At 63.8% G+C, this 14,520-nt stretch overlaps 1 protein-coding gene across 1 annotated transcript; it reads left to right on the plus strand.

Moving 5' to 3' along the window:
• Window positions 1–1,272: 1,272 nt before the first annotated feature.
• Window positions 1,273–13,930, plus strand: CSNK2B (casein kinase 2 beta; the record flags this gene model as incomplete). The annotated part of the gene is made up of 4 exons (XM_079551045.1): window positions 1,273–1,452; window positions 4,163–4,238; window positions 11,282–11,471; window positions 13,840–13,930. The coding sequence occupies 4 exons, from the start codon at window positions 1,273–1,275 to the stop codon at window positions 13,928–13,930; spliced, it is 537 nt and encodes a 178-aa protein (XP_079407171.1).
• Between the last annotated feature and the right edge of the window lie 590 nt (window positions 13,931–14,520).

Here is a 14,520-nt window from a genome sequence, read left to right on the forward strand (position 1 = left end):
GGGGCGCAGTGGGGCGCTATGGGTGTTATAGGGGTGCTATGGGGTGCTATGGGGTGTTATGGGCACAGTGGGGTGCTATGGGGTGTTATGGGGCACAGTGGGGTGCTATGGGTGTTATAGGGGCGCAGTGGGGCGCTATGGGGTGTTATAGGGGTGCTATGGGGTGCTATGGGGTGTTATGGGTGCAGTGGGGTGCTATGGGGTGTTATAGGGGCGCAGTGGGGCGCTATGGGGTGCAGTGGGGCACTATGGGGCACTACGGAGTGTTATAGGGGTGCTATGGGGTCGTGGTGGGATGCTATGGGGTGTTACGGAGTATTATGTGGGTGCTATGGGCGCTATGAGTGTTATGGGGGCGCTATGGGGCGCAGTGGGGCGCAATGTGGTGTTATAGGGGTGCTATGGGGCTCTATGGGGTGTTATAGGGTGTTATGGGGTGCTATGGGGCACAGTAGGGTGCTATGGGGTGTTACAGGGGCACAGTGGGGTGCTATGGGGCGCTATGGCGCGCAGTGCTGCGCTATGGGGTGCAGTGGAGCGCTATGGGGTGTATGTTATAGGGGCACAGTGGGGTGCTATGGGGTGCTATGGGGCACTGTGGGGCACGTGGAGTGTTATAGGGGTGCTATGGGGTGCAGTGGGGCACTATGGGGTGTTATAGGGGTGATATGGGGCGCAGTGGGGCGCTATGGGGTGTTACAGGGGTGCAATGAGGCGCTATGGGGTGCAGTGGGGCGCAGTGGGGTGCTATGGGGTATTATAGGGGTGCAATGGGGCGCAGTGGGGCGCTATGGGGTGTTACAGGGGTGCTATGGGGCGCAGTGGGGTGCTATGGGGTGCTATGGGGCATTATAGGGGTGCTATGGGTGCAATGGGGCACAGTGGGGCGCAGTGGGGTGCTATGGGGTGCAGTGGGGCACTTTGGGGTGTTATAGGGGCGCAGTGGGGTGCTATGGGGCGCTGTGGGGCGCAATGGGGTGCTATGGGGCGCAGTGGAGTGCTATGGGGTGTTATAGGGGCACAGTGGGGCACAATGGGGCGCTATGGGGTGTTATAGGGGCACAATGGGGTGTTATAGGGGCGCAGTGGGGCGCTATGGGGTGCTGTGGGGTGCTATGGGGCGCAATGGGGTGCTATGGGGCGCAGTGGAGTGCTATGGGGTGTTATAGGGGCACAATGGGGTGTTATAGGGGCGCAGTGGGGCGCTATGGGGCGCAGTGGGGCGCAGTGGGATGCAATGGGGCGCAGTGGGGCGCAGTGGGGCGCTGTGGGATGCAATGGGGCGCAGTGGGGCGCAGTGGGGCGCTGTGGGGTGGTGACGCGCTGCGTGTGTCAGATGAGGAGCTGGAGGACAACCCGAACCAGAGCGACCTGATCGAGCAGGCGGCCGAGATGCTCTACGGCCTCATCCACGCCCGCTACATCCTCACCAACCGCGGCATCGCGCAGATGGTCAGCGCACCCACAGCCCCACAGCGCCTGCCCCATAGCGCCTGACCCATAGCGCCTGACCCACACTGCCTGACGCACACTGCCTGACCCATAGCGCCTGCCCCACAGCGCCTGACCCATAGCGCCTCATCTATAGGGCATGCCCACGCCATCACACCGCCCGCCCCACAGCGCCTGACCCACAGCGCCTGACCCACACTGCCATGGGCCTGCCCCACAGCACCTGACCCACAGCGCCTGACCCATAGCGCCTGCCCCACACTGCCTGCCCCATAGCGCCTGCCCCACACTGCCTGACCCATAGTGCCTGCCCCACACCGCCTGACCCATAGTGCCTGCCCCACATCGCCTGACTCATAGCGCCTGACCCACAGCTCCTGACCCACACTGCCTGCCCCATAGCGCCTGACCCACACTGCCTGACCCACACCGCCTGACCCACACCACCACACTGCCTGCCCCATAGCGCCTGACCCACACCGCCTGACCCACACCACCTGCCCCACACTACCTGCCCCATAGTGCCTGCCCCATAGCGCCTGACCCACACCACCATACGGCCTGACTCATAGCACCTGCCCCACAGCGCCTGACCCACAGCGCCTGCCCCACACCGCCTGCCCCATAGCGCCTGACCCACAGTGCCTGACCCACGCTGCTGCCCCATAGCGCCTGACCCACACCGTCATACGGCCTGCCCCATAGCGCCTGACCCACACCGCCATACGGCCTGCCCCACAGCGCCTGACCCACACTGCCTGACCCACACCGCCTGACCCACACCACCTGCCCCATAGCGCCTGACCCACAGCGCCTGCCCCACACTGCCTGCCCCATAGTGCCTGCCCCATAGCGCCTGACCCACACCGCCATACGGCCTGACCCATAGCACCTGCCCCACAGCGCCTGACCCACACTGCCTGCCGCATAGTGCCTGACCTACAGCGCCTGCCCCACACCGCCTGACCCACACCACCTGACCCACACCGCCTGCCCCATAGCGCCTGACCCACACCGCCATACGGCCTGCCCCATAGCGCCTGACCCCCACCGCCATACGGCCTGCCCCACTCCACCTGCCCCATAGCGCCTGCCCCATAGCGCCTGACCCACGCCGCCATGGGCCTGCCCCATAGCACCTGCCCCATAGGGCCTGACCCATAGCGCCTGACCCACACCGCCATAGGGCCTGCTACATGGCACCGCCTGACCCATAGAGCCTGCCCCACACCGCCATAGGGCCTGGTACATGGCACCTGACCCATAGCACCGTAGGGCCTGACCCACACCGCCTGATCTATACGGCCTGCCCCATAGCGCCATGGGGCTTGCCCCACACCGCCTGACCCATAGGCCCTGCCCCACACCACCTGACCCATAGGGCCTGCCCCATAGATTCTGACCCACACCACCTGACCATAGGGCCTGCCCCATGGATCCTGCCCCACACAACCTGCCCCACACATCCTGCCCCATAGGGAGCCCTGCCCTATAGAGAGTTCTGCCCCATTGTACATCCTGTCCCATAGAGCAGCCTGACCCAGAGATTTTGCTCCATAGAGCCCTTCTGCCCCATAGGGATCTCTGCCCCATAGATCCTGGCCCATAGATCCTGTCCCATAGAGCACCCTGACCCAGAGATTCTGCCCCATAGAGCCTTTCTGCCCCATAGAGCCCTTCTGCCCCATAGGGATTCCTGCCCCATAGAGCCTTTCTGCCCCATAGAGCCCTTCTGCCCCATAGGGATCCCTGAACCATAGGGATCCCTGACCCATAGATCCTGCCCCATAGAGCATCCTGCCCCATAGATCCTGCCCCATAGAGCACCCTGACCCAGAGATTTTGCCCCATAGAGCCCTTCTGCCCCATAGGGATCCCTGCCCCATAGATCCTGCCCCATAGAGCACCCTGACCCAGAGATTTTGTCCCATAGAGCCTTTCTGCCCCATAGGGATCCCTGCCCCATAGAGCCCTTCTGCCCTATAGGGATCCCTGCCCCATAGATCCTGCCCCATAGAGCACCGTGCTTCAGAGATGCTGACCCATAGAGTCTCTCTGCTCCAGCAGATCCTCACCCACACACCCTGCCCCACACATCCTGCCCCATAGGGATCTCTGCCCCATTGAGCATCCTGCCCCATAGATCCTGCCCCATAGAGCACCCTGACCCAGAGATTTTGCCCCATAGAGCCCTTCTGCCCCATAGAGCCCTTCTGCCCCATAGGGATCCCTGCCCCATAGATCCTGCCCCATAGAGCACCCTGACCCAGAGATTTTGCCCCATAGAGCCTTTCTGCCCCATAGGGATCCCTGCCCCATAGATCCTGCCCCATAGAGCACCCTGACCCAGAGATTTTGCCCCATAGAGCCTTTCTGCCCCATAGGGATCCCTGCCCCATAGATTCTGCCCCATAGAGCACCCTGACCCAGAGATTTTGCCCCATAGAGCTCTTCTGCCCCATAGGGATCCCTGCTCCATAGATCCTGCCCCATAGAGCACCCTGACCCAGAGATTTTGCCCCATAGAGCCTTTCTGCCCCATAGGGATCCCTGCCCAAAGATCCTGCCCCATAGAGCACCCTGACCCAGGGATGCTGACCCATAGAGTCCCATAGTTTCTCCCCCCATAGATCCCCCCCCCAGCCCCATAGATCCCCCCCCCCGCCCCACATCTCCAGCTGTGACGCCATTTTTCCTTGTCCCCCCCCAGTTGGAGAAATACCAGCAGGGCGATTTTGGGTATTGCCCCCGCGTCTACTGCGAGAACCAGCCCATGCTGCCCATCGGTACGGGGGGCTTCGGGGGGGGGGCCTTCATGGGGCTGGGGGCTTTGTGAGGTTGGGGGGCTGGGGGTCGTCGTGGGGCTGGGGGTCGTTGTGGGGCTGGGGGTCTTTGTGGGGGGATGGGGTCGTTGTGGGGAGCTGGGGCTCTTTGTGAGGCTGGGGTCTTTGTGGGGGGCTGGGGGTCGTTGTGGGGGGCTGGGGGTCTTTGTGGGGCTGGGAGTCTTCATGGGGTGGGGGGCTGGGGGTCTTCCTGGGGCTGGGGGTCTTTGTGGGGTAGGGGGTCTTCATGGGGGGCTGGGGGTTGTCATGGGGTGGGGGGCTGGGGGTCTTTATGGGGCTGGGGGTCTTCATGGGGTGGGGGGCTGGGGGTCTTTGTGGGGGGCTGGGGGTCTTTGTGGGGCTGGTGGTCTTTGTGCAAGGCTGAGGGTCTTCATGGGGATGGGGGTCTTTGTGGGGCTGGGGGTCTTTGTGGGGTAGGGGGTCTTCATGGGGTAGGGGGTCTTCATGGGGGGCTTGGAGTCTTTATGGGGGCCTGGGGGTCTTTGTGGGGCTGGGGGTCTTCCTGGGGCTGGGGGTCTTTGTGGGGCTGGGGGTCTTTGTGGGGCTGGGGGTCTTTGTGGGGCTGGGAGTCTTCATGGGGCTGGGGGTCTTTGTGCAAGGCTGAGGGTCTTTGTGGGGCTGGGGGTCTTTGTGGGGCTGGGGGTCTTTGTGGGGGACTGGGGTCGTTGTGGGGCTGGGGTCTTTGTGGGGTAGGGGGTCTTCATGGGGGGCTTGGGGTCTTCATGGGGTGGGGGGCTGGGGGTCTTTGTGCAAGCCTGAGGGTCTTCATGGGGCTGGGGGTCTTTGTGGGGTAGGGGGTCTTCATGGGGGGCTTGGGGTCTTTATGGGGGCCTGGGGGTCTTTGTGGGGCTGGGGGTCTTCATGGGGTGGGGGGCTGGGGGTCTTTGTGGGGCTGGTGGTCTTTGTGCAAGGCTGAGGGTCTTCATGGGGATGGGGGTCTTTGTGGGGCTGGGGGTCTTTGTGGGGTAGGGGGTCTTCATGGGGCTGGGGGTCTTTGTGGGGCTGGGGGTCTTTGTGGGGTAGGGGGTCTTCATGGGGTAGGGGGTCTTCATGGGGGGCTTGGAGTCTTTATGGGGGCCTGGGGGTCTTTGTGGGGCTGGGGGTCTTTGTGGGGCTGGGAGTCTTCATGGGGCTGGGGGTCTTTGTGCAAGGCTGAGGGTCTTCGTGGGGCTGGGGGTCTTTGTGGGGCTGGGGGTCTTTGTGGGGGACTGGGGTCGTTGTGGGGCTGGGGTCTTTGTGGGGTAGGGGGTCTTCATGGGGGGCTTGGGGTCTTCATGGGGTGGGGGGCTGGGGGTCTTTGTGCAAGCCTGAGGGTCTTCATGGGGCTGGGGGTCTTTGTGGGGTAGGGGGTCTTCATGGGGGGCTTGGGGTCTTTATGGGGGCCTGGGGGTCTTTGTGGGGCTGGGGGTCTTCATGGGGTGGGGGGCTGGGGGTCTTTGTGCAGGGCTGAGGGTCTTCGTGGGGCTGGGGGTCTTTGTGGGGGACTGGGGTCGTTGTGGGGCTGGGGGTCTTTGTGGGGTAGGGGGTCTTCATGGGGCTGGGGGTCTTTGTGTGGGGCTGGGGGTCTTCGTGGGGCTGGGGGTCTTTGTGGGGGGGTGGGGTCGTTGTGGGGAGCTGGGGCTCTTTGTGAGGCTGGGGTCCTTGTGGGGGGCTGGGGGTCTTTGTGGGGGGCTGGGGGTCTTTGTGGGGGGCTGGGGGTCTTTGTGGGGCTGGGGGTCTTCATGGGGTGGGGGGCTGGGGGTCTTCCTGGGGCTGGGGGTCTTTGTGGGGTAGGGGGTCTTCATGGGGGGCTGGGGGTCTTCATGGGGTGGGGGGCTGGGGGTCTTTATGGGGCTGGGGGTCTTTATGGGGCTGGGGGTCTTCATGGGGTGGGGGGCTGGGGGTCTTTGTGGGGGGCTGGGGGTCTTTGTGGGGCTGGTGGTCTTTGTGGGGGGCTGAGGGTCTTCATGGGGATGGGGGTCTTTGTGGGGCTGGGGGTCTTTGTGGGGTAGGGGGTCTTCATGGGGTAGGGGGTCTTCATGGGGGGCTTGGAGTCTTTATGGGGGCCTGGGGGTCTTTGTGGGGCTGGGGGTCTTCCTGGGGCTGGGGGTCTTTGTGGGGCTGGGGGTCTTTGTGGGGCTGGGGGTCTTTGTGGGGCTGGGAGTCTTCATGGGGCTGGGGGTCTTTGTGCAAGGCTGAGGGTCTTCGTGGGGCTGGGGGTCTTTGTGGGGCTGGGGGTCTTTGTGGGGTAGGGGGTCTTCATGGGGTGGGGGGCTGGGGGTCTTTGTGCAAGGCTGAGGGTCTTCATGGGGCTGGGGGTCTTTGTGGGGTAGGGGGTCTTCATGGGGGGCTTGGGGTCTTTATGGGGGCCTGGGGGGCTTTGTGGGGCTGGGGGTCTTCATGGGGTGGGGGGCTGGGGGTCTTTGTGCAGGGCTGAGGGTCTTCGTGGGGCTGGGGGTCTTTGTGGGGGACTGGGGTCGTTGTGGGGCTGGGGGTCTTTGTGGGGTAGGGGGTCTTCATGGGGCTGGGGGTCTTTGTGTGGGGCTGGGGGTCTTCATGGGGTGGGGGGCTGGGGGTCTTCGTGGGGCTGGGGGTCTTTGTGGGGGGGTGGGGTCGTTGTGGGGAGCTGGGGCTCTTTGTGAGGCTGGGGTCCTTGTGGGGGGCTGGGGGTCTTTGTGGGGGGCTGGGGGTCTTTGTGGGGGGCTGGGGGTCTTTGTGGGGGGCTGGGGGTCTTTGTGGGGCTGGGAGTCTTCATGGGGTGGGGGGCTGGGGGTCTTCCTGGGGCTGGGGGTCTTTGTGGGGTAGGGGGTCTTCATGGGGGGCTTGGGGTTGTCATGGGGTGGGGGGCTGGGGGTCTTTATGGGGCTGGGGGTCTTCATGGGGTGGGGGGCTGGGGGTCTTTGTGGGGCTGGGAGTCTTCATGGGGTGGGGGGCTGGGGGTCTTCCTGGGGCTGGGGGTCTTTGTGGGGTAGGGGGTCTTCATGGGGGGCTGGGGGTTGTCATGGGGTGGGGGGCTGGGGGTCTTTATGGGGCTGGGGGTCGTTGTGGGGCTGGGGGTCTTCATGGGGTGGGGGGCTGGGGGTCTTTGTGGGGGGCTGGGGGTCTTTGTGGGGCTGGTGGTCTTTGTGCAAGGCTGAGGGTCTTCATGGGGATGGGGGTCTTTGTGGGGCTGGGGGTCTTTGTGGGGTAGGGGGTCTTCATGGGGTAGGGGGTCTTCATGGGGGGCTTGGAGTCTTTATGGGGGCCTGGGGGTCTTTGTGGGGCTGGGGGTCTTCCTGGGGCTGGGGGTCTTTGTGGGGCTGGGGGTCTTTGTGGGGCTGGGAGTCTTCATGGGGCTGGGGGTCTTTGTGCAAGGCTGAGGGTCTTTGTGGGGCTGGGGGTCTTTGTGGGGCTGGGGGTCTTTGTGGGGGACTGGGGTCGTTGTGGGGCTGGGGTCTTTGTGGGGTAGGGGGTCTTCATGGGGGGCTGGGGGTCTTCATGGGGTGGGGGGCTGGGGGTCTTTGTGCAAGGCTGAGGGTCTTCGTGGGGCTGGGGGTCTTTGTGGGGGGGTGGGGTCGTTGTGGGGAGCTGGGTCTCTTTGTGAGGCTGGGGTCCTTGTGGGGGGCTGGGGGTCTTTGTGGGGGGCTGGGGGTCTTTGTGGGGCTGGGAGTCTTCATGGGGTGGGGGGCTGGGGGTCTTTGTGGGGCTGGGGGTCTTCATGGGGTGGGGGGCTGGGGGTCTTCCTGGGGCTGGGGGTCTTTGTGGGGTAGGGGGTCTTCATGGGGGGCTGGGGGTCTTCATGGGGTGGGGGGCTGGGGGTCTTTGTGGGGGCTGGGGGTCTTTGTGGGGTGGGGGGCTGGGGGTCTTTGTGGGGGCTGGGGGTCTTCATAGGGCTGGGGGGCTTTGTGAGGTTGGGGGGCTGGGGGTCGTTATGGGGCTGGGGGTCTTCATGGGGCTGGGGGTCTTTGTGGGGGACTGGGGTCGTTGTGGGGAGCTGGGTCTCTTTGTGAGGCTGGGGTCCTTGTGGGGGGCTGGGGGTCTTTGTGGGGGGCTGGGGGTCTTTGTGGGGCTGGGAGTCTTCATGGGGTGGGGGGCTGGGGGTCTTCCTGGGGCTGGGGGTCTTTGTGGGGTAGGGGGTCTTCATGGGGGGCTGGGGGTCTTCATGGGGTGGGGGGCTGGGGGTCTTTGTGGGGGGCTGGGGGTCGTTGTGGGGCTGGGGGTCGTTTGGGGCTGGGGGGCTGGGGGTCTTTGTGGGGCTGGGAGTCTTCATGGGGTGGGGGGCTGGGGGTCTTCATGGGGCTGGGGGTCGTTGTGGGGTAGGGGGTCTTCATGGGGGGCTGGGGGTCTTTGTGGGGGGCTGGGGGTCTTTGTGGGGCTGGGAGTCTTCATGGGGTGGGGGGCTGGGGGTCTTCATGGGGCTGGGGGTCTTTGTGGGGCTGGGGGTCTTCATGGGGTGGGGGGCTGGGGGTCTTTGTGGGGGCTGGGGGTCGTTGTGGGGCCGGGGGTCGTTGTGAGGTAGGGGGGTGGTTGTGGGGCTGGGGTCTTCGTGGGGCTGGGGGTCGTTGTGGGGTAGGGGGTCTTCATGGGGCTGGGCTGGGGTTGTTGTGGGGCTGGGGTCGTTGTTTGTGGGGGCTTGGGGTCTTTGTGGGGGGCTGGGGGTCGTTGTGGGGTAGGGGGTCTTTGTGGGGCTGGGGGTCTTTGTGGGGCTGGGGGTCTTTGTGGGGCTGGGGGTCTTCATGGGGCTGGGGGTCGTTGTGGGGTAGGGGGTCTTTGTGGGGGGCTGGGGGTCTTTGTGGGGCTGGGGGTCTTCATGGGGCTGGGGGTCTTTGTGGGGGGCTGGGGGTGTTCTTGAGGTTGGGGTCGTTGTGGGGGGCTGGGGTCTTCGTGGGGGTCTTTATGGGGGGCTGGGGGTCTCTGTGGGTCTCTGGGGTCGTTGTGGGGGCCTGGGGGGGGTCTTTGTGGGGCTGGGGTCTGTTGAGGGCTGGGGGGTCGTCATGGGGCTGGGGTTGGATCTATGGGGCTGGGGGTTCTATAGGGCTGACATCTATGGGGCTGGGTGCTCTATGGGGCTGACATCTATGGGGCTGGGCTCTATGGGGCTGACATCTATGGGGCTGGGTGCTCTATGGGGCTGGCATCTATGGGGCTAGGTGCTCTGTAAAACAGACATCTATGGGGCTGACATCTATGGGGCTGGGTGCTCTGTAAAACAGACATCTATGGGGCTGACATCTATGGAGCTGGGCTCTATCGGGCTGACATCTATGGGGCTGGGTGCTCTATGGGGCAGAGCAGGCGCTCAGTGGGTCCCGCCCCACACTTGTAGGGCAGTTGGGATCTATGGGGCTGGCATCTATGGGGCTGACATCTATGGGGCTGGGTGCTCCATGGGGCTGGGCTCAATGGGGCTGGGTGCTCTATGGGGCTGACATCTATGGGGCTGGGCTCTATAGGGCTGACATCTATGGGGCTGGGTGCTCTATAGGGCTGACATCTATGGGGCTGGGGGCTCTATGGGGCTGACATCTATGGGGCTGACATCTACGGGGCTGACATCTATGGGGCTGGGTGCTCTATGGGGCTGGGTGCTCTGTAGAACAGACATCTATGGGGCTGACATCTATGGGGCTGGGCGCTCTATGGGGCAGAGCAGGCGCTCAGTGGGTCCCGCCCCACACACCCCACACTTGTAGGGCTGTCGGACATCCCCGGTGAGGCCATGGTGAAGCTGTACTGCCCCAAATGCTGTGTGGGGCTGGGGGAATCTATGGGGCTGACATCTATGGGGCTGGGGGCTCTATGGGGCTGACATCTATGGGGCTGGGTGCTCTATGGGGCTGGGTGCTCTATGGGGCTGACATCTATGGGGCTGGGTGCTCTGTAAAACAGACATCTATGGGGCTGACATCTATGGGGCTGGGTGCTCTGTAAAACAGACATCTATGGGGCTGACATCTATGGAGCTGGGCTCTATCGGGCTGACATCTATGGGGCTGGGTGCTCTATGGGGCAGAGCAGGCGCTCAGTGGGTCCCGCCCCACACTTGTAGGGCAGTTGGGATCTATGGGGCTGGCATCTATGGGGCTGACATCTATGGGGCTGACATCTATGGGGCTGGGGGCTCTATGGGGCAGAGCAGGCGCTCAGTGGGTCCCGCCCCACACTTGTAGGGCAGTTGGGATCTATGGGGCTGGCATCTATGGGGCTGACATCTATGGGGCTGACATCTATGGGGCTGGGCGCTCTATGGGGCAGAGCAGGCGCTCAGTGGGTCCCGCCCCACACACCCCACACTTGTAGGGCTGTCGGACATCCCCGGTGAGGCCATGGTGAAGCTGTACTGCCCCAAATGCTGTGTGGGGCTGGGGGAATCTATGGGGCTGACATCTATGGGGCTGGGGGCTCTATGGGGCTGACATCTATGGGGCTGGGTGCTCTATGGGGCTGGGTGCTCTATGGGGCTGACATCTATGGGGCTGGGTGCTCTGTAAAACAGACATCTATGGGGCTGACATCTATGGGGCTGGGTGCTCTGTAAAACAGACATCTATGGGGCTGACATCTATGGAGCTGGGCTCTATCGGGCTGACATCTATGGGGCTGGGTGCTCTATGGGGCAGAGCAGGCGCTCAGTGGGTCCCGCCCCACACTTGTAGGGCAGTTGGGATCTATGGGGCTGGCATCTATGGGGCTGACATCTATGGGGCTGACATCTATGGGGCTGGGTGCTCTATGGGGCAGAGCAGGCGCTCAGTGGGTCCCGCCCCACACTTGTAGGGCAGTTGGGATCTATGGGGCTGGCATCTATGGGGCTGACATCTATGGGGCTGACATCTATGGGGCTGGGGGCTCTATGGGGCAGAGCAGGCGCTCAGTGGGTCCCGCCCCACACTTGTAGGGCAGTTGGGATCTATGGGGCTGGCATCTATGGGGCTGACATCTATGGGGCTGACATCTATGGGGCTGGGCGCTCTATGGGGCAGAGCAGGCGCTCAGTGGGTCCCGCCCCACACACCCCACACTTGTAGGGCTGTCGGACATCCCTGGTGAGGCCATGGTGAAGCTGTACTGCCCCAAATGCATGGACGTTTACACCCCCAAGTCGTCTCGCCATCACCACACCGACGGCGCGTATTTCGGCACCGGCTTCCCCCACATGCTCTTCATGGTGCACCCCGAGTACCGGCCCAAGCGCCCCGCCAACCAGTTCGTGCCCAGGTCGGTGTGGGGCGGCTGTGGGGCAGCTATGGGGCGGTTATGGGGTGATATGGGGTGATATGGGGTGATTTGGGGGCTGCACCCCGAGTACCGGCCCAAGCGCCCCGCCAACCAGTTCGTGCCCAGGTCGGTGTGGGGCAGCTGTGGGGCAGCTATGGGGCGGTTATGGGGTGGTTTGGGGTCGCTATGGGGAGATTTGGGGGCTGCACCCCCAGTACTGGCCCAAGCACCCCGCCAACCAGTTCGTGCCCAGGTCAGTGTGGGGTGGCTGTGGGGCGGCTATGGGGCGGTTATGGGGTGGTTATGGGGCGGCTGTGGGCTGGGTATGGGGTGGCTATGGGGCGGTTATGGGGTGGTTATGGGGCGGCTGTGGGCTGGGTATGGGGTGGCTATGGGGCGGTTATGGGGTGATATGGGGTGGTTTGGGGTCGCTATGGGGTGATTTGGGGGCTGCACCCCGAGTACTAGCCCAAGCATCCTGCAAACCATTTCGTGCCCGAGTGGCTGTGGGGTGGTTATGGGGCAGCTATGGGGTGATATGGGGTGGTTATGGGGTGATATGGGGTGATTTGGGGGCTGCACCCCGAGTACCGGCCCAAGCGCCCCGCCAACCAGTTCGTGCCCAGGTCGGTGTGGGGCGGCTGTGGGGCGGCTATGGGGCGGTTATGGGGCGGTTATGGGGTGGTTATGGGGTGGCTATGGGTTGGATTGGGGTCGCTATGGGGTGATTTGGGGGCTGCACCCCCAGTACAGGTCCAAGCATCCTGCAGACCAGTTCCATCCCAGGTAGCTGTGGGGCGGCTATGGGGTGATATGGGGTGGTTATGGGGTGATATGGGGTGATTTGGGGGCTGCACCCCCAGTACTGGCCCAAGCACCCCACCAACCAGTTCGTGCCCAGGTCAGTGTGGGGCGGCTGTGGGGCGGCTATGGGGCGGTTATGGGGTGGTTATGGGGTGGCTATGGGCTGGGTATGGGGTGGTTATGGGGTGATATGGGGTGGTTTGGGGTGATATGGGGAGATTTGGGGGCTGCACCCCGAGTACCGGCCCAAGCACCCCGCCAACCAGTTTGTGCCCAGGTCGGTGTGGGGCAGCTGTGGGGCGGCTGTGGGGCGGTTATGGGGTAGTTTGGGGTGGATATGGGGTGGTTATGGGGTGGTTATGGGGTGGTTTGGGGTTGCTATGGGGTGATTTGGGGGCTGCACCCCCAGTACCAGCCCAAGCATCCTGCAGACCAGTTCCATCCCAGGTGGCTGTGGGGCGGCTGTGGGGCAGCTATGGGGTGGTTATGGGGTGGTTATGGGGTGATATGGGGCGGCTATGGGGTGATATGGGGTGGTTATGGGGTGGTTTGGGGTGATTTGGGGGCTGCACCCCAAGTACCGGCCCAAGCGCCCCGCCAACCAGTTCGTGCCCAGGTCGCTGTGGGGTGGCTGTGGGGCGGCTATGGGGTGATATGGGGTGGTTATGGGGTGATATGGGGTGGTTATGCGGTGATATGGGGTGGTTATGGGGTGATATGGGGTGGTTATGCGGTGATATGGGGTGGTTATGGGGTGATATGGGGTGGTTATGGGGTGATATGGGGCGGCTATGGGGTGATATGGGGTGGTTATGGGGTGGTTATGAGGTGATATGGGGTGGCTATGGAGTGGTTTTTGGGTGGTTATGGGGCAGCTATGGGGTGGTTATGGGGCGGCTATGGGGTGGCTATGGGGTGGCTATGGGGTGGCTATGGGGCAGCTATGGGGCGGCTATGGGGTGGTTATGGGGTGGCTATGGGGTGGCTATGGGGCAGCTATGGGGTCGTTATAGGGCAGCTATGGGGTGGCTATGGGGCAGCTATGGGGCGGCTATGGGGTGGTTATGGGGCAGCTATGGGGTGGTTATGGGGCAGCAATGGGGCGGCTATGGGGCGGCTATGGGGTGGTTATGGGGCAGCTATGGGGTGGTTATGGGGCAGCAATGGGGCGGCTATGGGGCGGCTATGGGGTGGCTATGGGGTCGTTATAGGGCAGCTATGGGGTGGCTATGGGGCGGCTATGGGGCGGCTATGGGGCATCTATGGGGTGGCTATGGGGTCGTTATAGGGCAGCTATGGGGTGGCTATGCGGCGGCAATGGGGTGGTTACGGGGTGGCTATGGGGCGGTTATGGGGCGGCTATGGGGCAGCTATGGGGCAGCTATGGGGTCGTCATAGGGCAGCTATGGGGCAGCTATGGGGTCGTCATAGGGCAGCTATGGGGCAGCTATGGGGTCGCTATAGGGCAGCTATGGGGCGGTATGGGGCGTCCCACGTCGGGTCCCATTTGGGGCAGATGTGGGGCAGCCGTGGGGCTGACGGCGCCGCTTCCCGCTGGGGGCAGGCTGTACGGCTTCAAGATCCACCCGATGGCGTACCAGCTGCAGCTGCAGGCGGCCAGCAACTTCAAGAGCCCCGTCAAAACCATCCGCTGAGCGCGGCGCTGCGGGGCTCCATCCCGCCGCTGGGCAATAAACGCACGGAGGCTGAGCACAGCGGAGCTGCTTGTGGGGCGGCTGTGGGGCGGCTGTGCGGTGGTTTGGGGTGGTTATGGGGTGGTTTGGGGTGGTTTGGGGTGGTTGTGGGGTGGTTTGGGGTGGTTGTGGGGTGGTTTGGGGTGGTTGTGGGGTGGTTTGGGGTGGCTGTGGGGTGGTTTGGGGTGGTTATGGGGTGGTTTGGGGTGGCTGTGGGGTGGTTTGGGGTGGCTGTGGGGTGGTTTGGGGTGGTTGTGGGGTGGTTTGGGGTGGTTATGGGGTGGTTTGGGGTGGTTTGGGGTGGTTGTGGGGTGGTTTGGGGTGGTTGTGGGGTGGTTTGGGGGTGGCTGTGGGGTGGTTTGGGGTGGCTGTGGGGTGGTTTGGGGTGGCTGTGGGTGGTTTGGGTGGCTGTGGGGTGGTTATGGGGTGGTTTGGGGTGGTTATGGGGTGGCTATGGGGTGGTTTGGGGTGGTTATGGGGTGGTTTGGGGTGGTTGTGGGGTGGTTTGCGGTGGTTATGGGGTGGTTTGGGGTGGTTTGGGGTGGTTTGGG

This window comes from Tetrao urogallus (assembly GCF_951394365.1).
Source record: "Tetrao urogallus genome assembly, contig: scaffold_246, whole genome shotgun sequence".
Lineage (NCBI taxonomy): Eukaryota > Metazoa > Chordata > Aves > Galliformes > Phasianidae > Tetrao > Tetrao urogallus.